The sequence below is a fragment of the Carettochelys insculpta genome, chromosome 4 (genome assembly GCF_033958435.1).
Source record: "Carettochelys insculpta isolate YL-2023 chromosome 4, ASM3395843v1, whole genome shotgun sequence".
NCBI lineage: Eukaryota > Metazoa > Chordata > Testudines > Carettochelyidae > Carettochelys > Carettochelys insculpta.
The window spans coordinates 133,927,770-133,952,296 of record NC_134140.1 but is presented as its reverse complement, the minus strand read 5'-3'; the positions used below and the strand labels follow the sequence as shown (position 1 = coordinate 133,952,296).

At 40.8% G+C, this 24,527-nt stretch overlaps 1 protein-coding gene across 8 annotated transcripts in view; it reads right to left on the bottom strand.

Moving 5' to 3' along the window:
* Positions 1 to 24,527, bottom strand: part of TECRL (trans-2,3-enoyl-CoA reductase like) — a 119,942-nt gene that overhangs the window by 11,629 nt on the left and 83,786 nt on the right. For all 8 annotated transcript variants that reach the window (XR_012645495.1, XM_074993908.1, XM_074993907.1 and 5 more), the window contains 7 exons: positions 19,727 to 19,832; positions 17,129 to 17,201; positions 14,029 to 14,072; positions 9,384 to 9,441; positions 6,988 to 7,073; positions 5,356 to 5,401; positions 3,140 to 3,217 (listed from right to left, as the gene is read on the bottom strand). Coding sequence is in view for 7 of the 8 variants with exons in the window: in XM_074993908.1 (XP_074850009.1) it covers positions 3,140 to 3,217; positions 5,356 to 5,401; positions 6,988 to 7,073; positions 9,384 to 9,441; positions 14,029 to 14,072; positions 17,129 to 17,201; positions 19,727 to 19,832 (491 nt within the window). In the remaining variant the exon portion in view is untranslated. The remainder of the gene's footprint in view (positions 1 to 3,139; positions 3,218 to 5,355; positions 5,402 to 6,987; positions 7,074 to 9,383; positions 9,442 to 14,028; positions 14,073 to 17,128; positions 17,202 to 19,726; positions 19,833 to 24,527) is intronic.

The following is a 24,527-nucleotide window of genomic DNA, read 5'->3' as shown; positions in this document are numbered from 1 at the left end:
AGACAATTTCCTTTCAACCCTATATTTGTAAGAGTCTATAAAACATATATTTATGAGGACTGTAATTAGAACTTAAATGCAAAAGAGTACACCAAATGCCTTCTTCTAAAAAAAAGATCTTTATTATGGGACATAATGTTTGCTCATTGGTTGCTCAGTGATTCTGATCTATCTACTGATAGCAGTGAAAAAAATCCAGATGTTAAGAGATCGCCAGTTTAAAAAAATATGTGGGAAATTATATATTTACATTATCAAAATTAAATAGAATTATTCTTTACAGACATCATCCTTACACAGGATCTGTTTGGTATGTACCACGTCACTACACAATTCTAATCTGTTTTGATGACCTCTAGCATCTGCCATGTGCTCTGCTGTGTTTTACAGAAACGCTAAGATTTATCTCTGCTTTGCCTTCTAAATATATGCAACTCCCAGGACTTGTGTGTCCACCGAGGTTCTCAAAGCCAAAAGTTCATATGGGATCTTTCTATTTCATCATCACATGAAACCATTTTCAAGTCAACCCTGCTTACTTCCTTGTCTTTCAGCCCCTAGCCATATAACCAAACTCAGTTGTTTTCTTCCTTTCCATTTCTTTACCAGATTATTTAACTCCACCTGCTGGTCTATCAGAAGTTCTCAAACTCATAATGTGTTTTCACCAGCATTCCACTTGAATATTTATGAGAGATACTATAACACACACAGCTCACTGCTTGTCTTTCTAACAGGATAAGCACTGCAAGCCTGTAGATTAGACATTTGAAGAGGGATATGAACCCAATTTATTGGGCAAATTAACTTTGTAGGAGCACTTGAGCGTGGTACTGCTAGGTAAGATAACTATGTCTCTTGTAGCCTGAAGTCCTGCTTTGCTAATTTAACTAGATACTACACTGATGATTAAGTTTTCAGCCATGTTCTTTCACCGACCATGAGGGTGAGATGCGTCTATTAAGGTGCCAAAAAATAGAATGAATAATTGAAGTTGTAGGGTTTAAGCGCATTAATGCTCACTGACACAACTCTGTCACTTCCCCTGCTCACCAAAGTTCCTACAATTCCAGCATACCTTGTCTCTAAAAATTGTGTTACTCTGTACCAAGGGAGTCATTGATTTGCAAATGAATCTGCAAAGTTTCCATGGAGCTGAATAAAAGACCCTCCCGTTGACAAGAATAATGACACCCAAAAAAGAAAAAAGCAAAGAAAGACGATATAGTATATAGTATATTGTATAGATAAATAGGTAGATACATATACTATACTATACTATATACTATATAATAGTATAATCTAGCATGGCTTTCTCTCTGTTACTAATCAACATGCAAAGAAAGAAGCGACTAAGCAATTCAAACCAAGGCTTGGTTTCCAAAAGCAACCTCAAGAAACATTTGTTGACAAATGAGATCATGAAGTGCTGTGCATTTGTGCCAGGTGAGTATCTGTCCCTGCATGTTTGAACCATGAGAGGCACTGAATGATGGTGGCGATCCTCTCCCCTTTTGTAGCAATCATTATTTATGTTCAGGTGGCATCGAAAGATCTCAAAGTACTCTATAAAAGGAGAGTTGGGTGTTATCTTGAGTTGGAAAAACTGAGGCCTGGAGAGATTTCTGGCCAATTTGCCATCTCATTACTTAAATGGAATAGAAATTTACTGCAGAAACAGTTCTATTATTTGAGGTGTGATTAATTCAGCGTGACAGAAGGCCTCATAATTTGGACTTCAGTGAATTACTGGAGGCAACAGAGAATGTGAATGGGCAACTGGACCATGCTCAGGGTGTCCCTCAATATCTACCTACCAGAACACCCGGCGGAAAGATAAATAGAACCCTGGAGAGCTGCAGATAGCATTGTGCCCCAAGGTGGACATCCACAGGAAGTAGAGTAGATAATCCCCACAAGGTTCTCCCAGCCCCTCTGTCCATCCGCTGGGCGGGGTGGAGAGGGAAGGTGCCAGGGCAGGCCACTGCACTGCCATCAGGGAAAACATACAAGAAGCTGTGTCCTAAATCACCCTGCAGGAGGGGTCGAGTGCCAGCCCGGCCCTGCCAAACCGTTACCTGACCTGAAAATCCCCAGTCCCAGCTCCCTGATGTCCCTTACCCCAAGTCACTGCTTTCATGCTGCCTCCTTGCTCATCTGTGCTGACAGCCTTTCCCCTCCAGATTTGTTGTGCAATGGATGTAAAATACAGTTTATGGATTGGATTAGGAGCTGAGACTGGTGGATGCCGATCCACATGTTTGTATCCACCCAGGGCTCTAAAGACAAGGATAGATCATGCCATAATGGCCATGTTCTGAGCACTCTCCCTGAAGCTCTGATCACAGTTGGCTACTTGGCTAGATGGACTAGGGGTGTGACCCACTGTGGTACCTCCTACCTTCCTATTCCTGGAATTAGAACCCAATTGTTTTGATACCTACTTCCCTTCTCAAGCTGTGTAGGCTATGCTGCATCCTGGGGAAAATCAGATTTCTCCACAATTTTTCCACAGAGCTGGCTTTAAGTCACTTTGCATTATCAAGCAACTTGCTAGCGGTAAGGAATTAGTTCAGTAAAACAAAACAGCAAAAATTTTTCTTTTTCTTTTTTTTTTTTCTGTATAGGTTAGAGCAATTTACACAGGGCACGTCTCTTGGAATACCATTAAAGCTTAGCCTTTCCTATAATGCAAAATGCTCAGAACCTGATCTACATTTGGTATTGAACCCTAAAGGGCCAGATCCTCACATGGGGTAGATCAGCCTCAGCCCATTGACTTGAAACAGAGCAATGCTTGTTTACATCAGTTGAAGATCTGCCCCAACATTCACAAGAAGATTTTCCCATGACTTCCTGATTAGCTCCATTGCACAAAATCAAATTAAATCACATCATCTAACATGAAGTGAGGATTCAAAGCCAGACTCCATTTACTTAATTCCAAAGACCCTATTTCTAATGTTAATTGCCTGAAAATGATACCCAACCATTCTTGCTTTATCCCTCTTTGGTTACTAAATGAAATGGTGCATTTGCTTCTAGCCAGTTATCAAACAGAGAATAAGGGCTTCTGATGCTTGAAGAGCTTAGAAGATAAATGGAATCATGGCTGTCTTCCTATGCACATAGGTATTACATTTCTTCAGGTAAACCCTGTGTTTCTTTTGGGCCCAGAGCGACATCTGGATGGCCATCAGGAAAGCAAAAATTCCAACTGCAAAGAAGAAAACAAGCGTGTCAACAACATTCATCTTTGCCACAAGTAAAATGGAAGGTGGTATATGAATAACTCTCAACACAGTGTTTTGAATTACATTTCCTAAATGTGTCAGGCTATTTTATGTACTCATCATTGTCCAGAGCTAAGTAGAAGTTTTCCAGTCCAGGGAGAATGTTTGAGACTTCAACAATACTTTTCTTGTATTTCAAATTAGGATGAACATTTGAAATTCTAAATAAAAAACTGTGGGAAAAATTTCATTTTGGATCACCTGAAACATTTATTTTTGATTTCAAACTTTTAACTTCTAGTGGTATTTGCTGTAAATTGACTTACACTTGAAACAAACGCTGTTTCACACCAAAATCGGAATTTTGTTTTGCCAATTCTGAAATGGGATGTTTTGGCATTTCAAAGTCCCCTTCCCTAATAAATAATTTCCAAATGGGCAAATTATTAAAACCAAACTATTCCTGCAAAGAGGTTTGGTTTCCAGGAAGCATCATTTTCAGATGAAAAATTTGTCAGCAAAAAATTCATGAACAGTGCTATCACCGTACTATCTATGAGACTCAAAGTCTTTCACGTGCTTGTCTGTGCTGTTATTCCCTTCATACAGATGAGAAACTGAGCAATAAAATGTATTATTTTAGGAAATACATGTGCCTCTCTGAGGTATAATCCCTCTGTGGTGGTGTGCTCCGACCCCTGTTTTAAGAGCCCACTGCCCGTTTCACTGGAAGACAAGAGTCAATTGACCTGTTAAGGTCAGGTTCTAAAAGCACAATCTATTCCTTCAGAAGGCATTATGCCAGAAAGATAAAAAAAGACCATTGTCAGGGTCTCTATGTTTATAAGGGTCTGTTTATAAGTAGGTAGCAACTTTCAGGAAGCATGATTAATGAACCAGCAGAAGCGTCCCCAAAGTGTTCCAACATGATACACTAGGGCTATGTCTATACTAGAGGGTTTTGTCAATGAAACTCGTGGAGCATCTACATGCAAAATGCATTTTGTTGATGGAAACTAACAACAAGAAAGCCATGTTGATTCTCTGGGGGGCACTTTTGTCAACAGAACAGATCAAAAGATTGATCCACACTTATGTGCAGACGCTATCTGTTGACAGAAGTTTTGTCGGAACAGCTCTTCCAACAGTAACTTCTGTAGACAGATACTTCTAGTATCATAGGCACCACTAAGGTAAGAGGGTGGGAAGTGTGCAAGCTGTATACATGGAAGAAAAATGACAGCACAGAACACTGGCTGTGGAGTCTACAGAATCATTTAGGAAAAAAAAAGCCCATCTCTTGCTGAGAGATGTCAGAGGAACCTTGGGGCAAACATGAGATAAATAGACATCCTGCAGCTCATTCTATTACTTGCCTCTCAGCTCAATAGCGTCATAACCCTAACTGCTATCTTATTCACATAATAACTATGTCTAAAGATCTTTGGAAAATATTTTTGTTTGACGGAAAATAATTGATTTTTAGTTTATCAAGCTTTAGGTTGCTATGAATTTTTTCATCCAGTCTTGAAATCACTTTTATGTTTTTCAAACTATGTCTAAAGTGAAAAATTGTACATGTAGTAGTCTTTTCAGAAGTGTATATGCTGGTTTTTATAATTGTATATGCTTGCATTAGGCACCTAAATAACTCACTTAGCACATCTTGTGAATCTCAAAAGGTTCCTAGCTGGATATTTGGGTTCCTAAATATCTATGGAAATCCAGTGAAACTTCTTTTTTTAAAAATCCCAATTAAAAAATTTCTTACACCAAAAATGATGGACGGTAAATGGAAAAAAAAACCTACAGCATTTTTGATAACATTTCAGGTTTCATCTGTGAAATACTTTTAAAAGAACAATTTTCACCAAAGCCACTTGTGTTCAAAAAACAGTTTTCGACCTTAAAAATAATAAATGTTGTTTTGAAAATCTGGAACAGCTCTAGATCCAGCTTCCTAAAGATGACACTTCAAAGGCTAACAAGATAGAACCACAAAGGAATATTTGATGGTCAGAGACTATCAGTTATTTCTTGGGGTGATTCTACGTGCACAAAATTTACCTTGACAAGTAATGCATTTATATCTCCTTCACTTCCAGTTGATGTTTTTTCTTACCTGGCAGGGTTTGTGTCATCACCGTAAAACTAATCCAAGACCCAATCTAGATGAAGAAAGAAGATCTGTTAACTGATGTAGCAATTAAAGGGCAAGGTTTTAAACTGTCATCCACTGCAAGCAGAGGAGTTTAGGTGTCTTCACTGCACTGCAGATAAGAGGTGAGTTGTGTGACTGGATAGAATGTGAACAGCCAATATGTCAGATCAAGATGAGGAAATCATCTGCAAAGGAGCCTAGCCGTGACTCTGAGGGGCAGCTGGAGGTATTTTTACTAGGGAGAAATGTACAAAGCAGACGTACTAGGAATAGCTGAGAAATGGAAAACTCAGTTTACTAGTGGAGACTCTTAGCCTAACCTATCAAAGTCTGAGAAGACATGTGGTTGGTTGCTCTCTATACATGCACTGTGGTATAAATACCCAGCTGGGCAAGGAGATATTTAAATCAAGCACCAATGTGGACAGATGAAGTATAAACTGGTCACCTACAAGCTTATGTTTGAAACTAGGTGACGATATCTAACCATCAGAGGAGTAAAAGAGAGAAAGCTGTGCTAGTCTATATACTATCAAAACAAAAAAAGCAGTCCAGTAGCTCTTTAAAGACAAAATAGTTTATTAGGTGCTGAGCTTTCGTGGGACAGACCCACTTCTTCAGACCATCAGGGGAGTGAAGTTCTAGGACAGACTGGGGAGGGCAGCAGAGGGACAGAATTCTACCCCAGGTATCTGCCTGGTGACTCTTGCTCAGGTGCTCAGGGGCTAAGTGATCATCATATCTGGGGTCTGGAAGAAAGTTCCTGCTGCGTTTGAGTGCCAGAGGCCCTTGGGAGCCTGCTTTCCATTGCGGCATGGCGCATGCTGTCACTTGCAGGTTTTAACTGTGTAAATGGAGGTTCTCTGTAATTTGAAGTCTGTGGATCACGATTGGAGGACTTCAGTCACTCAGCCAGCACTGCAGGGTCTATGATAGGAGTGGGTGGGTGGGACTTGGCTGCCTGAGATTTGTCTGGAGTTGAGGGGGCTATGCTAAGGAGGTGGGCAGTTCACCATGGTGTGGCACGTCAGTCTCACTCCTGGGACCCAGCCCCTTGTTCTGCTCGCAGTCCCACTGGTAGCTTCAGCCCCCATGTTTTCTAGCTGTGATTTGGCCTTATGTCCCTTGGCTGAATGGGGCTGGAGTAGGACCCCCCTAGTGACCTATGGGGAGGGGAATCCAAACACTCCTTGTGGGAACTCTTCACCTCCCCGGCTGTCTCTGGCAATGCTGGAGTTCTTTCCTGCATTCTAACACTCTCTTACTCTCATCTTCTCTCTTCTCGTCTCACTCCACCTTCCCTCTTCTGCTCGCTCCCCCTTCTCCCAGCTGGGGAGGTCCCAGGGCAGCCTCAAGTGGGCTCAGCTGGCCCTAACTCATTTATAGTAGCCCTTCCTCACTTGTTTCACCAGGTCAGCTTCTCCTCGCTGCCCTGAATAGCCCTCAGTTCCTTAGCCAGGGCATCTCTGCTTATTTAGTGTTGACTCTCTCACCTTCTTAGCTAATATTTTGGTTCAGCTCAGTCACGGTGGGCAAGGCTGCAGCCTGAGCTGTGATAGACCCTTCCCTCACAAAGAGAAGAAAACCACATACCTCATATGTGTAGTTGGGGCAGGAAACCAGTGTAAATAGCCACGTGAAGGGGTTATAAGTTGGACTTGGAAAAGAGGTTTTATTTCCTGTGGGAAAGAACGCAGAAACAAACCCAACACATCAGTTCAGCAGCAATTGCTGGGGAAAGGGGCCTTGTTGGCACTTGCAAATATGATATGTGGGGCAGATGGAGCATCTAGAGCTAAAAGCACAACTCTCCCCACTGCCAGCCTCCAGTGCTCCAGGGATGTTTGGAGCAATGTGACATCCTGACCAGTGGGTCCTGCATGCTGCCTACAAACATGCAGAGACACTGTTCTCAGCATGGGGCCATTCAAGCCCCCAAAAGAGCCAGCAGGCTCGCACCTTAGGGCTGAAGTTGCCATCAGGTGTGACCGTACACTCACGGGATCTGGGGGGCCTGGAGCTTGAGTCCTGAAAAGGAAGTGCTAAAATTCACTTCTTCATGGGATCCTTGGTTAGTCTTGTCTGGGTCAATTTGGTCATGTGAAGCAAGAGGGAGGTGGGGGCACGGTACTCCTGCCAGAATCTTTCAGCCTTGGGAGCCATCAAAGAGGAGGAGAAGGGGATTTGACCATTGTTGAGTCAGGGCTAGGGGCACAACAAATAAGGGTGGGTGCAGCCGCCTTTCCTGGTGGTGACTGAGCCAGTAATGTGGGTTAACCCTGTCCATGAAGGAGAAAGCAGGTTAGAGCATCCCCATCCCCACCCAGTGGGGAGCCTTTACTGGCACTCTGGTTCTGTCAGCTGGCTGGGGAGTCCCTGGCACTCTTCTGAGTCCCCTTCCCAAGGTGAGGCAGCAGTGGAGAGGAGGGAGGATGAGGATACTGCAGACTGAATGCTGGAGCTTTCTGTGGGGTGTATGATACCTCTCACTGCTCTATGCAGGCTGTGGCCTGCCTTGGCACTGGGCACAGTCTCAGCAAAACCCAGCACTTCTCCAGCTCAGGATATGCCAGAGCTCACATCCTAGACCCTGGGAGTCAAGCCAATTACCTCCCAGTAGGGGTGGCAAAAGCTTCCGGATCTCCTTTCTGAGGTGTCCAACAGTTCCCATTTGTTGTGCCCCTGTCAAAGCTATTGGAATGTCATTCTTGGGAATGTCACTGTGGTGTGGCCCAGCACCACACAAGCACTGGTTGCTGCTTTGAACTGGATAGGGCTGCCATGGTTGCCCTCATGGAAGAATGGCTTTGGGGAAAGCTTCACAAAGGCAATGGAGACTCTAGACTTGTGTACTTACACCACTTAGGCCACTTGGGAAATACAGACACATTCAAAAAGCAATTTTTGTGTCACAGTAAGTCAGTACTTGGAATGAAAATATACTGCAGGAATAATAATGCAATAGGATGTTATATTCCAGAACTTGACATATTTGTTCCGTAATGCTAATGGTCCCATTACAAAATGAAACAGGAGAATGCTGCAAATACCTGTCGCCTCTTACAACAGAAATCCTGTTGTCCACAATGGAGCATTATTAGAGATGATGAGTATGTTTAAAGGTTGTGGCTACGCTGCTGCTTTTGACGTTAAACTTTTAGTCATTCAGGGGGTTGAAAAACACCCACCCCCATGAGTGATAGCAACTTTAGCACTAACAAGCTTCAGTACAGGCAGCACTTTATCACCAGAAGCCACTCTGCTGGTGATCAAGCTTCCCACCTCCCATTCAGGGGCACTTTTTGTTTTAACTGCTGTGATAAAGAATAACTACATCACCCACATTACAGTGCTGTTATGAGGGCAATGTAAACATACAGTAAGTATGTGGTCCCTGGTGGTCAGGAACGTATCTAAATACCTGGTTAATGATCAGCTAACTTTAACTGCTTTTTTTGTATAGAGATTGAATGAAACATGTGGATAAGTGTTTTCCTGAAACAAGGCCTGTGCTAAGAAAAACAAATTTTTATCATGCAACACATTTTTCTTTCTAGGGAATGTGCTGTTGCTAAAATCATTTGCCTTCAGTCCAAAATTGAGAGGTGTGGAACATATTTTGTCAGTAGGCTTGCACACACAGAGATTTTAGAGCCAAAATATGCAAATTAGTTATTTTAATGTTTGCTGAATCTTCATTAAAATGAAATCTTTCATTGTCACTTGACAGCATCCATTAAAACATTTAAAGATTCCACTCTACAATTAAATTATGGATGTTTATAATGAAGACAAATTTGCTGCATGCTCTAGAAAACCAGCAATATTATAAATTGTCCCCTTTATCACCACATTCATTTAGAAGAGGTTGTAACAATGACATGATATTCAGCTCATCTTTCTTTATTTTGTAGTTGCTGTATTAGATCAGTAGAATGTAATTCAGTATGATGTTGGTGGAGGCAGAGAGAAAGAGGAGACAGACAAACCTGCGTGATTTTGATGGACTAAAGCAACGTTGATAAAATGATTTCCGGCTTCACACATCTGCAAAACATTTTAAAGGTTGGTCACTGTTACGCATTTAGGGTGTTACTAGATAATGGCAAGACAACATGGTTCTATCCTTGGGACTAAACTCTGCAGTTAGAAGACCAGCAGAGTGAGAAAGAAATATTGGGAAACATACTCAAAAAGAAATATGTAACACTCATGGTGAGCATACAGATGCCCCAGAATGCCCTCCAGTGGGTGAACTGTTGAAGTGAAGTCCTGGCTTCACTGAACACAGTGGTAAATCTCCCAATGACTTCATCAGGAAAGGATTTTACACTTGGCTCCTGAGAGACATGTGGGTGAAATCATTTGATCTCATAGGAGACGCAGCCTTGGGATCATCCATAGCGGTTTCTTGCTCCACCATCATTTCCTGTCTGTGGAGCTGATCCTGTCCTATGGAAGTTGATGAACATTTGTCCATTATAGTGGGAACAGGAGCAGGACCTAACTGAGGAACTCAGTCTTCCTGGAGACATGGTGCTCATTCTTCCTCCCTGCCTTCAAGACCTTCCTTGCATTGGTCAAGAAAAGAAATGCAGTGAGCCGGATAATTGACCAACATTACTCAAATGGAATTGCTCCACGAACAGCAGTGTGGTCCAGTGAGTGGAGCAATGGAGCCGCCTTCGGACAATTTTGTTTTTTGTTTTTTTTTTCTGTTCCCAGCGTAACCCACACACCTGCTGGGTGGGATTCACTGGAATGAGTCTTCTCTACAGCCTTAGTTCATGTGCCTCTACCACTTGAGCTGAAAGCCAGCTGACTCTCAACTGAGGTCACAGGCTTGGTTCCACCCAGTGGTGGTTATACCAGCTCTGCTCTGCTGGTAACTGGCTATGTGATTTCACCTCTGCCTGCTCTTCCACACTTTCTCTTTTCTATTCAGATTGTACATTCTTTGGAGCCAGGGACTATTTGCAGAGCACTTATCACTATGGGGATCCAATGTCAACTGGGGCCTTGAACTGCTACTGTAGTATAAATAATAAGCAAAATGGTGCTCTTATTTAGAAGTAGGGATGATTAAAAAACATCATTACACACTAGTGAAAATCTCTGAGCAGCAGAAACAACTATGTTCTATGTTCCATCTTAGTATTTCTTCTATTTCTCCCAAGAAACTACCAGAACAAAATGGATCAAAATATTCCTCTCAATGTAAACTGAATTTTTTTTCTTTATCTGTTTTTAAAAATGGAAAATTTCTCCTCAACTTTTGCAATGTTACATATTTAATTTATTGCATGTTTCATTTCACACTAAATTTTTTGATGGACAAGTTTTGAAAAGCTATAGTGAAAAATAGAAGAGAAAGGAAAAAAGAGGGGAAAACAAAGTAGACATTGTTCATATTAGACTAGTCAGTGGCAAAAAAGGAAAAAGATGACAGAAGAAGTAGCACACACAAAAATCTGAGATTTCAAAAAGTTTTAAATTTGAAATTAAGCTTGCCATTAAGCAAGCAAGGTTTTGTTTCATTTCCTTTTGAAATTTTCTACCAAAAATTGAAAAACAAACAAGTATTTTTTAGTGAAATAGAGTCAATTTTGAAGAAACCTAATTTTTCAGCAGAAATGTTTTTCATTGCAATATTTGGATCAGATGTATTTAAAAGTTTTACTGTTGCTGTGTAAGAACTTCAGAATTAGATCCAGTTCTTTTTCCTGCATATTTCACCCATGATGAACAAAGAAAAATAAAGTAATCTCTATACCTTAAAAAGAAGACCCTGATAGAAGAGGAAATATTATTCCAGAATACTGTGGTGGCCCTATTCACCATGCATCAATATCACTTTAGAAGCAAATCCTATATTTCATACAAATGTAAAATTTTAAAAAATATAAGCACCCAGCTTTTCTTCTTTTATAAAGCAATAGTTACTAGAAGTGCAATTTTTGAAAGTGAAAAGTGCTTACATGAAACACTATTAGAATGCAAATTTGTTACACACACATATGACTGTGCAGCACCACAGATTCAAAAGTTAATCTTAACTCCGACTAATTTTGTGATCAATTTTAAGTAAAGGACGTTACCGGCATTTTTGCAGAGAGTCTTACTAGCTTACCTTTGATGCTGCAACTGCAATCAGCTGTAATTCACTTTTCTCCCTCTCTTTAATATTTGTGTGGTAATTGTCCAAATTGGGAACTACAGCTTAATATAAACCAGCCCTTAGCTAAAGCCTTAAAAACATTAAATCTCAGACATTGCAGAAATTCTGATTTACAATTTGTTACTATTTTATATCCCCTTAATGACTATAGACTTATATATAATAACGCCTATTTTTTCATATTAAATTTCAAATGCACCCTGTGTGAAAATTTATCCTGTGTCTGGCTTGCTTCTATTTCTCCAAACAGAAATATCTTTCAAAATCAAGCTTCCTAAATTACTCAGTGCTGTTGTTTGCAGTGAATGTAGAAGCACATATGTAATACTAATCAGAGGTATCTAATAATGCCAAGCCTTGAAAGAAGAAAAACATTATTATTCATATATTTCAGAACCCTGTAAAAATGACCACAAATAGATTTTTACACATATTGCAATTGCAGGCCTAAACATCTTGCAACCTGCTAAGAGTAGAAGTACTTGTATGTGGGGAGAAAGCTTTTTTTTTTTTCCCCCTCAATGGTGCATAGGTCCAGGAGTTTAGACATCAGCCCTGCTCCTGATGCTGGACTGACTAATGTCTGCAATAGTTTGCATGAAATTAAAACCTATTTTTTCATGAAGTAATTGCATCAGCTATAAAGATGATAAAAGGAATATTCCATGTAAATAAAGGAAGCAATGGACTGCTTTTATGAAGCTCTTACTTTGGATAAGTGCTATTTTTATTGTTAATATAAAATACATATGTAATCCATTTCCACTGATTCTGAACAACAGATTGATAGCATCATGATGGCAGCTAGGTAATGTACACATCACTAGATTAACACATGATTCTCTGCAGACACAACACACTAACTTAAGCACTTATTGCTTTCAGCCTCAGTGTTTCAGTGACTACACAAATTTCTTTCTTCACACAAGTTTACTATATGTCTTTGCTAGGAAACTGGTTGGGACTTTTCCAATGTGATATTTTTTTTCTTTTGGTTGAAAAATGCGGAGATCTCAAATATTTTCACAGGATGGGAAAACTTTTTCCTTTCCAGCTCTACTTCGCAAGCCTGGATCTGGGCAGGAAAATGTGGGGCGTGTTTCAGCCACCAGGATGTGAACACTGCTCCAATTCAGGAAAGCAGCTGCTTAATGTTAACTACATGCTTATGTACTCCCTGGACTAGGGTAGCTTTCCTGGACTAGCATAACTCAGGCACTTTACTCTTTTCATGTTGCATCTCTGAAAATCTGCCCACGTGTGTGGGTGGCATTCCAACAGGGCTGAGTACTTTTCGGTTCCTTGAATTTGGAAGGCATGTGTGGATGCTCAGAACTTTCAGGAGGCCAGTTTTATGTGGGACCAAAAACAAGCTTCCATGACAGCTCTTCAGCAGCATTTTGTTCAGCTACCTCCCCAGTGCACCCACGGTGACAATCAGAGAAGAAAAGTCACCAGACTGTAAATACTGTAATTCAGAACTTTTAGCCCCCCATGGAGCACAAATCAAATGCTTTGCTATAAAGCCAGCTCCAGTGGCACAACTGCCTGCCTAGTGGGATTGCGAAGCACAGGCCTTTCATTCTTACTGGCTGAAGTGGCTGCACTGAGATATTTTTCCTTTGAAAGAATAGCACCAGAGCACATAAATATTGGGAACTGGCCTCCCCATCAGAGGAAAACCAAGATGAAACCTAGGTGAGGAAAGAACTCTTAGTCATTCTTCATCTATTGAGGCTCTTATTAAAAAAAAATCTGTTGCCAGGTGATAGCAAGCACCTTATTTAGAGAGGTGAACATTATGGGAAGGCCATTTTGGATATAATTTTGGAATTATGATTCAAAAGGTTTTATCAGTGTGTTTGAGGAATTATGGTAACTGCTTAAATCTTCATTGATGCAGCTTCTAGCTTCTAAAAATAGGATTTTTTTTTGTTTGAATGTCCAATCTAAACCTTCCTCATGGCAATTTAAGACCATTGCTTCTTGTCCTAAATGTCAGGCTGGTTAAACACTGGAACAAATAGCCTAGGGTGGTTGTAGAATCTCCATCATTGGAGATATTTAAGAACAGGTTAGACAAATAGCTAACAGGGATTATCTAGATGATGCTTGGTCCTGCCATGAGGGCATGTGACTGGACCTGATGACCTCTTGAGGTCCCTTCCAGTTCTAGTGTTCTATGATTCTATGATTCATTTTGGGACCAAATTCTGCATCATCCTGTAACCCTTAAGGATTTCCATTATAGCAGGCAATGTAAACATAAAAAAACCACAAACACTGTTCCTGCCCCAAAAAGCTCAAAAGATCCATTAATGTTAGAAAGACAAGTGGCATGCTGAAGGTCTGCAAAACCAGGCATTAATCTTCACTCACACTGAATTACTCCTCTGGACAAATAAAATCTGAAGGATGTTTATGGGATAAAATTGACTCATTATTTCTGTACCTACCAGAAAAGCGAAGGCAGCAAAAAGAACTTGCCTGTTGCCAAATGCTAGAAAAGGTAAGAAAATTATAAGTTATACTTTAATCTACATGAACAGTTTAATGTAGATGCAATTTACCCTTGGTACAGAGGGCTAGACGTGCTTACAGCCCACTGGAACTTCACATGAGGGTGAATTTCATGCACACAGTTTGAACATTATGCAAATAACATGTGCCTGGGTCAATACCAGTGTAGTTGACATTCTATTCATTTTACAGATGGGGAAGTAAGGCACAGAGATATGCCCAAGTTCAGCCAAAGGCTAATGGCAGTATTGGGAACCTGAGCCAGATCTTCCGCTTCCAACACAGGAAGTTTAATCTATTAGTCCACATTGATGAAATGGTGATGTACCCCACCCTTCTATTTCTGGAGCAACAAGGCATCTTTGATCATCAAGTACCTGCAACTCAGCCACAACACCACAATAAGTACATCTAGCCCTGACAATGTTCAGCTACCCAATCCAGCATTTCCCTACCCTTTTGATACACATGCATTGCAATAGCATTGCACCGCAAACATCTCCAAGGGTTGCAGCCTTACTCCAGAGCTGTGATTGTGTTTTTAGGTACACAGAACACACTTGATTCTGGAGCTCCTTCCCCATTCCTGCCTCTCCACCTTCCCAAACACATACAGCTCCACAGTTGTGCAAGGGTGACGCACCATGACAGCACCTTGCCAGGATGGCTAGCACAGCTACAGGTGCTCAACAGGGTGGCTGTTAATCAGGTGTTTTCCAAAATTCCCTTTCCAGCCTAGTTCAGCTTGTTATTGCTGCTGGCTATTCCTCAGTCACCCATAGGCCCACCAACAGGGTGGGGGCAAAAAGAACAAGTGCTCTGGAGCCCAGCAGTTCAAAAGAGGCAGGTTTCCTCTAGTAATGGCTGCCATTGCTACTACTCTGTCAGCAGCCTGAGACCTGGGCCCTTTAAGTCACTAGCAGAGCCCTGCACAGTGTGATCCAGAAGGCTCTCAGAGCTGACTGGGGTAGGCATAGCCCGCTCCCAGCTGCACTGGGTCCAGGACACACAGCTGTCTGGATGGAGCTGAGGGCCATCCACCCCACCTCACCCCTTCCACTTGAGGCCCTGCCCCACCCAAGAGTGTGGAGCTGCTTCCCCCCCTACACCTTGTCCAAGGTCACAGCAGGTCTGTTGACTCCCTGGATCAACCATGTGTCACCAAAGTAGCAGTCTCTAGGGCTGAGACAGGATCTGGCCATGGGCATTTCCAACAAGGAAGAGGCTGACATTCATATTATTCTGCCCTGAACCCTCTGAATATGCAACCATCTACCTCAATGAGGTTTACTCCAGAAGCATCATTTTCAAGAGGAGCAGTTTCAAGAATAAGAGCACCCAACAAGGAGATGATCTTCAGTGAGAAATGTGGAAGGAATAGACAACAAATGGCTACCTCAACATTAGATACTCACCCTATTCTAAGAGAGAAAAAAATCATTTCAAATAAATCATGTGTTCAATGCCTGCTGATTCAATGAACCAGAATCGAAGAGTTCACGTTCACACAGAAGCTCTATCTGCTACTGCCATTTCCACACAAACTTAAAAAGGTCATTTGAAGAAATGCCATTTTTCAAAATGAAGTGTGATAATTTTTTTTAAATGACAATGAGGCCACTTTTTATTTTGGAAAAACAAATTGTGGCAGTAGCAGACGTAATTGAAATTAGCAGGGTCAGTTCCATTGTTCTCCCCAATCCCCCAGAACAAAACAAAAGGCAAGTACAAATATGGAAAGCCAGCAAAATGAAGTTGCAGGAGGAAGGTGCAACAACCAAGCACAGGAAGGGAAGACAGCTATGATGATTATGACTGAATATACAAAATAAATAAATAAATAAAAGGGGGACTCCAGCTATGTCTTCACTACAGCAGAAAGCTGACTTACAGTGGTTTGAGCATCAGCCTGCTAAACCCAGGGCTGTGAGTTCAAGCCTTGAGGGGGCCATTTAAGATCTGGTGCACAATAGATTTAAAAAAAAAAAGGAGGGGGGTGCTTGGCCCTCCCAAGAGTGCAGGGGCCTGGGCTACATGACCTCCTGAGGTCCTCTCCAGTTCTATAAGTTGCATATTTTAGCTGTGCATCTCCAGCTGTATGAATTACATAGCTGGAGTTGACATACTTTAGGTCGAGTTACTTCCAGGTTCATGCTGCAGGAGATTCAAAGGGAGAAACTCTCCTATCAGCTTCTCTTACTCTTCTCATCATGTGTACAGTAGCAGGATTGATGGGAAACTGATCTGCAATCAGTTTGGAAGGTCTTCATAAGACCCACAAAATTGACTGCTGGAAGTTCAGTCTTAGAGCATTGTATCTGGGCTGTAGTGCAGATGCAGTCTCATGTTACAACATGAAACATATGAAAAAGTACAAAATAAAGAATGATGCCTCCATGAAAAAGAAAAGTAGAAATAACATTTTTTTTCAGTTTTTCTACACATATTTGACAATGTTTTGTTAGGTTCACAAAACTTTTCATTTTCATAAAAAGGAGGATTCTATATCCACAGTGTCCATCACACTAGCCACTAGCCACATGTAACTATTTCACCAGTTGAGTGTGGCTAGTTGGCTTGAACAATAAAAACTCAACAATTGTAACATTTTCAAAATTATGTGCCTAGTACACTGTGGTTGAACACCATGGTTCTATATCAAGCAAAAATGTTCTAATTTGAACATAATCATTCAGTTCTAGTCCCCTTGTGTATTTGTAGTGTAAACATATTGCAGTGGCAAGGAAAATACTAAATCACCCTGTTTATTTCATTGGCTAATATTTCACGTTGACAAAACTTGCGTGGTTAAACTGTGTTAAACAGTAACATATGGTCACAGACGTAGTATAAGTGTGATGCTTACGTGAATCTGTCTATTGACAAATAACACAAGTCTGTGCTGTTGGTTGGCAAATGGTGTGATCCTACTTCCATTGAAATCATGCCCAAAACTTTCACTAATTTTAATAAGTGCAGGTTTGGACCCCAAAAGATCTAAAATCTATGTAATTTTCATGGCCTACTTGTACATACATGGTGGAGTATATCGGGGGTGATTGACATAATAAGCAATCCAAGAAGTGAATCCCCAGTAAAAGGCACAGCCCTGGAATAGAAAAAAAATGTTATTTTAGGAGGAAAAATTGCAGGTAAATACTAATCTATACTTTTGTGCACATTCTCGAGCAGCAGTGTTCCAAGTTCAGATGACTAGGATTTTTTTAATTAAAAATATTAATCAAAAATCAGTAATAAAAATTTATAATATTCTTCCTTCTTAAAATTATTGTCATAATTAAGTCCAAATTGGTTATTAGAGGTACTTTTTAACAGAGACTTAAATCAGTCTTAACCTGCTCTTAACCACACAGCTTTTGTTTTTCCCCTTACCAACAGATCATGCTAAATCAATGCTCTAATCCTATAAAAGGAGTCGTACTTTCTCAGCGCACAATGTAACTGTACTCTGCTTTGGTATAGGCATATTCCGTCTGACTCATACAGATCTGACATCTGTTTGTAAGAGATCGTGAGTAGGTTTATCTTGTTCATCTGTTATTTGTTTTCAAACCCTGTGTTCCAAACTGAGATAGCATGTAGAGCTAAAAGTTAAAACAACAGTAAAAACAAGTCAAAAAGACTTACACATGCAAATAAAATTCCTTTGGGGGACTATACTTGGAGGAATATTATTACTGAATATACTTTCAGGGACTACTACCAGTTGTGACAAAACTTTGGGCAGGTCTACACTGAGGGAGAAAGTCAATTTAAGATACATGACTCCGTCTACGTGAATAGTGTAGTTGGAGCTGTCATACCTGAAGCTGAATTTCTTCGGCATCCCCACAGCGGAAGATTAACGGGAGAAACTTTCTAGTTGGTTTTCCTTACTCCTCAAGACCCCAGGGAGTACCAGGGTAGATCAGAGAGCGATGAGCAGTCGATTTAGCATGTCCCTGTTAGACCGTCTAATAAACCCCCAAGAAACCAATCTCCCATTCAGTGTAGACAAACCCTTTGTGCTATTTGTCCAGCAGCAGTAATTCTTGCAGAATAATTTATTCAGTAAATTTGTGCTGTCATTGGGTGAAGCTTGTTAGCAGTTTATATCTCCCACGCATGTTCTTGTGGCACAGAGTTAACATTTATTAATTATTATCACTTTTGGTCTTGGTAGCATGACCTAGTCATGCACCATGGTTCCCATGAGCTAGGTTTTATATAGACACAAAAGAAGAAGACAATATTGTAGCCTCAAAGACCCTTTCTCTATAGCTAACACTTTCTTGATTCTATGTTAAGATGTACACTACTTATTTCAACAGAAAAGATGCCAAAGCACCTTATGAGGCAATAAATCCCATTCTGGAGGTTCCCTGCATTCTGGTGTCAGTGAGTCTCCATGTGGGAATGATGAGTTTGTTGCAGGACTGGGTCTGACGGATCTGATCTGACCCTGATGAAGGGAGGTGCAATGCCACTGAAATTAACTCAGCTGCTCCAGGCACTGAACCTAATCCTATATATTCAGCATCACTTCACCCACCCATGAGACAAAGCCGTTTGTGCAGAGGGCTCAAGGCAGTTGCTTAAAGAAAAGCAAATGGAACTGAAATCATGGGGGTGAAAGAGATTAGAGTAAAATAACCCAGCTGTAGTCTTGCCTACACGCAAGGGTGATACCTCCGTTCTTATCCAAACTACCACCAGAATCAATTTTCATAAGTGCTGAAATGCCGGTGAAACACAGTGGTCCTGCAAAGTGCCTACGTTGGTTTGAAAAGTGACAGGCACTTTGAGAATTTTACCTCCTGTCTGAGGTGCTTTACATGAAGACCTCAATTTTACATCTCGTTTGGCATTTTCCATAGCAAATGTCCACTCAGCTTTCACTCCTTCCTTGTTGGCAGCAAAGGCAGCCTGTCTGCATAGCCAAACCTTCTGGTCTCCCCTCCATAGTCTAAACGCATCTGAGAGATCTGTAACTGAATATTCCCTAGTCCTCCTTGTGTGTATTTATAGCATATTAATAACACAGCAACTGCAAAAGAGGAAGGATGCACTTTTGGTGAAGTTGCTAGAAAAAATGACATGGGCATCTTAGTTCTAATCCTATTTCTAACACTGAATCCCTATGTGACTGTGGGAAATGCATGTGACGTTTTCCCTGCCTTGACCCTTCATCTGCAAAAGAAGGATTATAATCCTCCCTTTGCTTTGTACATTTAGCTTGTACCCTCTTTAAGGCAGGCACTGTCTATGACTTTACAGTCGCAGAACTAATAGCACAGTAGAGTCTGATTTCAATTGCAAACTCTAGTTGTTATTGTAATTCAGATAATAATGGCAAACAATAAATATCTTTCTGTCAGAGAACCATTATACCCACCGAAGGCTGGATCCTCCGGTGGCTGAAACAAAAAGTCAGCACAGCTCTGATGAAGTCAACAGCTGTATTGTGATTTATACCAGCTAAGAATCTGGCCCTGAGACTATAAAGACCACAAAGGGAACTTAAATTAAAAAGTTTGGAAAACAATTGAATTTTGTTTTTGTATCATCATGCTGGGACCCCATTAGCGTGAAGCACCAATCCATATAATATACAGCGATAAGTATAATTGTCACCTTTATCATATTTTTCAGGGGAGTGTGCCCTCCAGAAATCTTGTGAACAAATAATGTCTCCAGAAGATGTCTGATATAATGTAAACAATGACAGAAGCAGGCCAAGCTGAAAAGATAATGAGAAAGGGGATTGAGGGTACGTGAAAGATTGAGCGGGGGTGCGGGGGGGAATTTGTGTTTGTCTTTTTTAAAGGAAGGAACAACAAGAAAAACCTCACACACACTGTCTGACACATCACACTCCATTTTCACATAAAAGAATGAGGACTAATATTCTAGAACTGAAGAGCCATGCGTGAAATCTCCAGGCAAAGACTTCGCCAGAGCTAAAGCAGCTGAATCCAGAGATTAATGGAATTGTTTTTACTGAGTTATATAACATTGTATCCTTTTTATAGCCGAAGTGACATATTTTACCAACCTTGAATTAAAAAGGACACAGCTTGCTCAGAGTGCGATGCCCAGCTCTGACAGCTGATTAAAAGAATACAGCTGTGTACATAAGCAGCCTCCTGCCATGTTTTGAACAGACATCTCACACATTTGCGGGATATCTTAATGCTCTCATAGGATGTGTCTGACATTTGAAGACACTCTGAATAGTTTGCTTGTCCTTTAGTAAGTGCAGTAGCTACACAGAGGTAGTTTCTATTCCATTTCCTTGTGGAGTCAAAACGAGATTTTGCTACAAAGTGAATATTTTGTGATGGCTTTTTTGTTCCCAGTTACAATGGAATGAGGTAATTGTTATCGAATTTATTACACTGATTCCCTTTGGAGGAGGATTACCAACCAACAGCCAGCACTTCTGATCTGCTTTGCAGAAGGAGCCGCGAGCTCATAAAGATTAGGTTTAAAAAACAAATGTCAAGAGTGATTCATGGCGGCATTTTATCTTGGTTGTATTTACCATGCTAGCTCTGCCTTTCTCATTGAAAGACCATTATGAGACATAAATGAAAAGTGATTTTCAGTGTGTGAAGTTTCAAATACTTTGGCCAACATACAAAATGCTCAATAAAATCAAAGATGAAACAATTCTGAACTAATTAAATCAGCATGGTTTGAGCTTAGGAAAATCAGGTAATTAATGACTGCAAAAGGCTGAATCACACTTTCCTTCTTGTCAGGAATTTAAACGTATTTGGGCTTACATCAGGGACTTCAACTAAACAGCTTTAAAGAGCTCAACAGAAAGACTTTCTGGGTCCCAATTCCAAAATAAATAATGCAGCTATTTTCGCCTTTGTGCTATTATAAGCCTTTGTTTCCTCTTAAATCTACAACCTAAAAGGGAAGGGTGGTTCTGTGGCGTTGAAGTAAATAACTCAGGAGTTATTCTGAATTCTACACACAGGTCTACTTATGTTTTCCCTGCATTATTCTTCCATCTCCCTACCATCCTATGGCTACATCTACATTACAGCAATCTTTTGAAAGAAATTCTTCTGGAATTCTTCCGAAAAACCTTCTTGCAAAAGAGCACATCCACATGCAAAAAAGCAGACCAAAATTGATCTGCTCTTTCGATACAGAGCGTCCACATAGCCCCACTCTTTTGAAAGAACGGGCCAGGGATCAAAATATCTGGCACCCTGAGAACTGCTCTTTCAAAAAGGGCCCCCTGTGTATCTATGTGTGTTTTTTTTCCACAGGATTCTTTCAGGAAAGGCACTTTTTCTAATCTGGGAGAGGAAGAGGGTAGTCGGAAAAAGTGCGGCATTCTTTCAATTTCGGGTAGAAAGAGTGCATTTTGTGTGCAGATGTTCCACAGCTTGTTTTGGAAAAGGCCCAGTTTTTTGAAAGAACTTGCTAGTGTAGATACAGCCTATGATATTACTTCATTTTCTCCAACCTCTCTGTCTTGTCTACTTAGGACCCTCGAGATCCTACAGCCAACTGTACACAAGAAGACTGCTGTGCACATAAGATATTCTGCCCACAACAAGGGAATAGTCTTATTAGTAGCTCAGTGTTTGTTGCTGAGGTCCTTCAGAACTTTTGCATGGATCCCATATGGGCCAGGTGGAACTCTTAGAGTTTCAAAAGCACCTACAGGATATAGGAGCACAAACCTTATTCAGTCAAAACCTTGCACCTAAATCTCTTAGATCCCTTTGAAATACTCTCTGTTTATTCAGCAGTTTGTTTCTGAATGTTCTCTTCTGACACTTTTGTCTTGGACAATGCCACTTTTACTGCCTGAGAAGAACAGATCTGGAGACAAGAAGTCCTGTGACACCTTATAGACGAACAGATATTTTGGAGCATAAGCTTCCATGGGCAAAGACCCACTTCATCAGCTGCATGATTGGGGAGGGGGGCGGTTTCAGAGGAGTATTTAAAAAGTGGGGTCCCAGTAAAAGTGAGGGCCAGAGCCGACAAGGTCTATTCAGCCAAGGTGGAAATGGCCCATTATCAGTAACATCTATCAAGAGAGGAGAAAAAACAAGTCAGATCAGTCAAGCGGGAGGTGGCCCATTGTCAGATCTAATGTGCCACATCCCCCCTGACTGATCTGACTTGTTTTTTCTCCTCTCTTGATGTATGCTACTGATAACGGGCCATTTCCACCCTGACTGAATAGACCTTGTCAGCTCAGCCGCCCCCCTTTTAATGGGACCCCCTCTTTAAATCCTCCTCTGAACCAACCCCACCCCACACAAACACATGCATCTGATGAAGCGGGTCTTTACCCATAAAAAGCTTATGCTCCAAAATATTTGTTAGTCTATAAGGTGTCACAGGACATCTTGTTCTCAAAAATACAGACTAACATAGTTACCTCACTGACACAGATCTGGGGACAGGTATTTTCTGTGGTGAAAACTGATGCTATTAATTTTATAATACCTTTAAGGTAGGTATCCGATCTTAAATTTGTGAGGTTACTGGTTATCAGTCTGGTCTTATGGATGCAGGGGGTGGGGAGGACAATGGACTGAGGCTCTTCTGCCACTGATATACTGTGATACCTTGGGCAAATCACTTCTACCTGTTTCTTATCCCCACCACACCTTTGTCTGGCTTGTCTATTTAGAGCTAAACTATTCAGGGCAGGAACTGTCTCCTAAGACACACACCCACAGCCATGCACACAACATAATGCAACAGGGCTCCATTAGTGGTTGGGGCACTTGGTACTAATAATAAAATAAGCAGCAGCAAATCTTTAAAATGCTTCTACACAAATGCTAGAAGTCTGACTAATAAGATGGATGAACTAGAGTACCTTGTATAAAAGGAGGAAATTGACATAATAGGCATCACAGAAACCTAGTGGAATGAAGACAATGTATGGGACACAATCATACCAGGATATAAAATATATCAGAAGAATAGAATGGGCCGTGTGGGTGGCGGAGTGGCACTGTATGTGAATGATAACATAGAATCAAATGAAATAAGAATTTTAAATTAATCAAAATGTTCCCTAGAATCACTATGGGTAGTAATTCCAAGCTGTACTAAGAATATAACAGTAGGGATATATTGTTGACCGCTTGATCAGGACAGTGAAGTGATGTGAAAATGCTAAGGGAGATTAGAGAGGCTACCAAAATAAAACACTCAATAGTAATGGGGGATTTCGATTATCCCCATATTGACTGGGTATTTGTCACATCAGGACAAGATGCAGAAATAAGATTTCTCAATGCCATTAATGACTGCTTCTTGGAGCAGCTGGTACGGGAACCCCCAAGGGGAAGGGCAATTCTTGATTTACTACTGAGTGGAGCGCAGCATCAGGTCCACGAGGTCACTATTACAGGACCTCTTGGGAATAGTGATCATAATGTAATAGAATTTAATATTCCTGTGCTGGAAGAACACGTCAGCAGTCCAACACTCTGGCATTTAATCTCAAAAGGGAGAATTATGCAAAAATGATGTGGTTAGTTAAACAGAAATTAAAAGCCAGAATGACTAGAACAAAAACCCTGAAAGCTGCATGGAAGCTTCTGAAAGACACTATAATAGAGGCCCAACTTAAATGTATACCCCAAATAAAAAAATGTACTAAGAGATCGTAAAAAGAGCCACCATGGGTTAACACCCATGTAAAACAAGCAGTGAGGGATAAAAAGGCATCTTTCAAAAGGTGAAAAACAAGTCCTAGTGAGGTAAATAGAAAGGAACATAAGCACTACCAAATTAAGTGTAAAACTGTAATAAGGAAAACCAAAAAATATTTTGAAAAACAGCTAGCCAAAAGCTCAAAAAGTAATAACAAAATGTTTTTTAAATGCATTAGAAGCAGGAAGCCTGCTAAAAAACCAGTGGTTCCCCTAGACAATACACATACAAAAGGAGCAATCAAGGACGATAAAGCCATTGTGGAGAGACTAAATGATTTCTTTGTTTCAGTCTTCATGGCTGAGGATGTTGGGGAGATTCCCAAACCTGCAACATTTTTTGTGGGCAATGAAACTGAGGAACTGTCCCAGATTGAAGCGTCATTAGAGGAGGTTTTGGAACAAATAGATAAACTTAATGTTAACAAATCACCAGGACCGGACGGCATTCATCCAAGGGTTCGGAAAGAACTCAAATGGGAAATTGTAGAGATATTAACACTAGTTGGTAACCTGTCTTTTGGATCAGCTTTCGTACCTAATGAATGGAAGATAGCTAATGTGACACCAATATTTAAAAAGGGCTCTGGAGGTGACCCTGGCAATTACAGACCAGTAAGTTTAACGTCAGTTCCGGGCAAATTAGTTGAAACAAAGAGTAAAGAATAAAATTGTCAGGGATGTAGAAGAACACAATTTGATGGGCAAAAGTCAACATGGTTTCT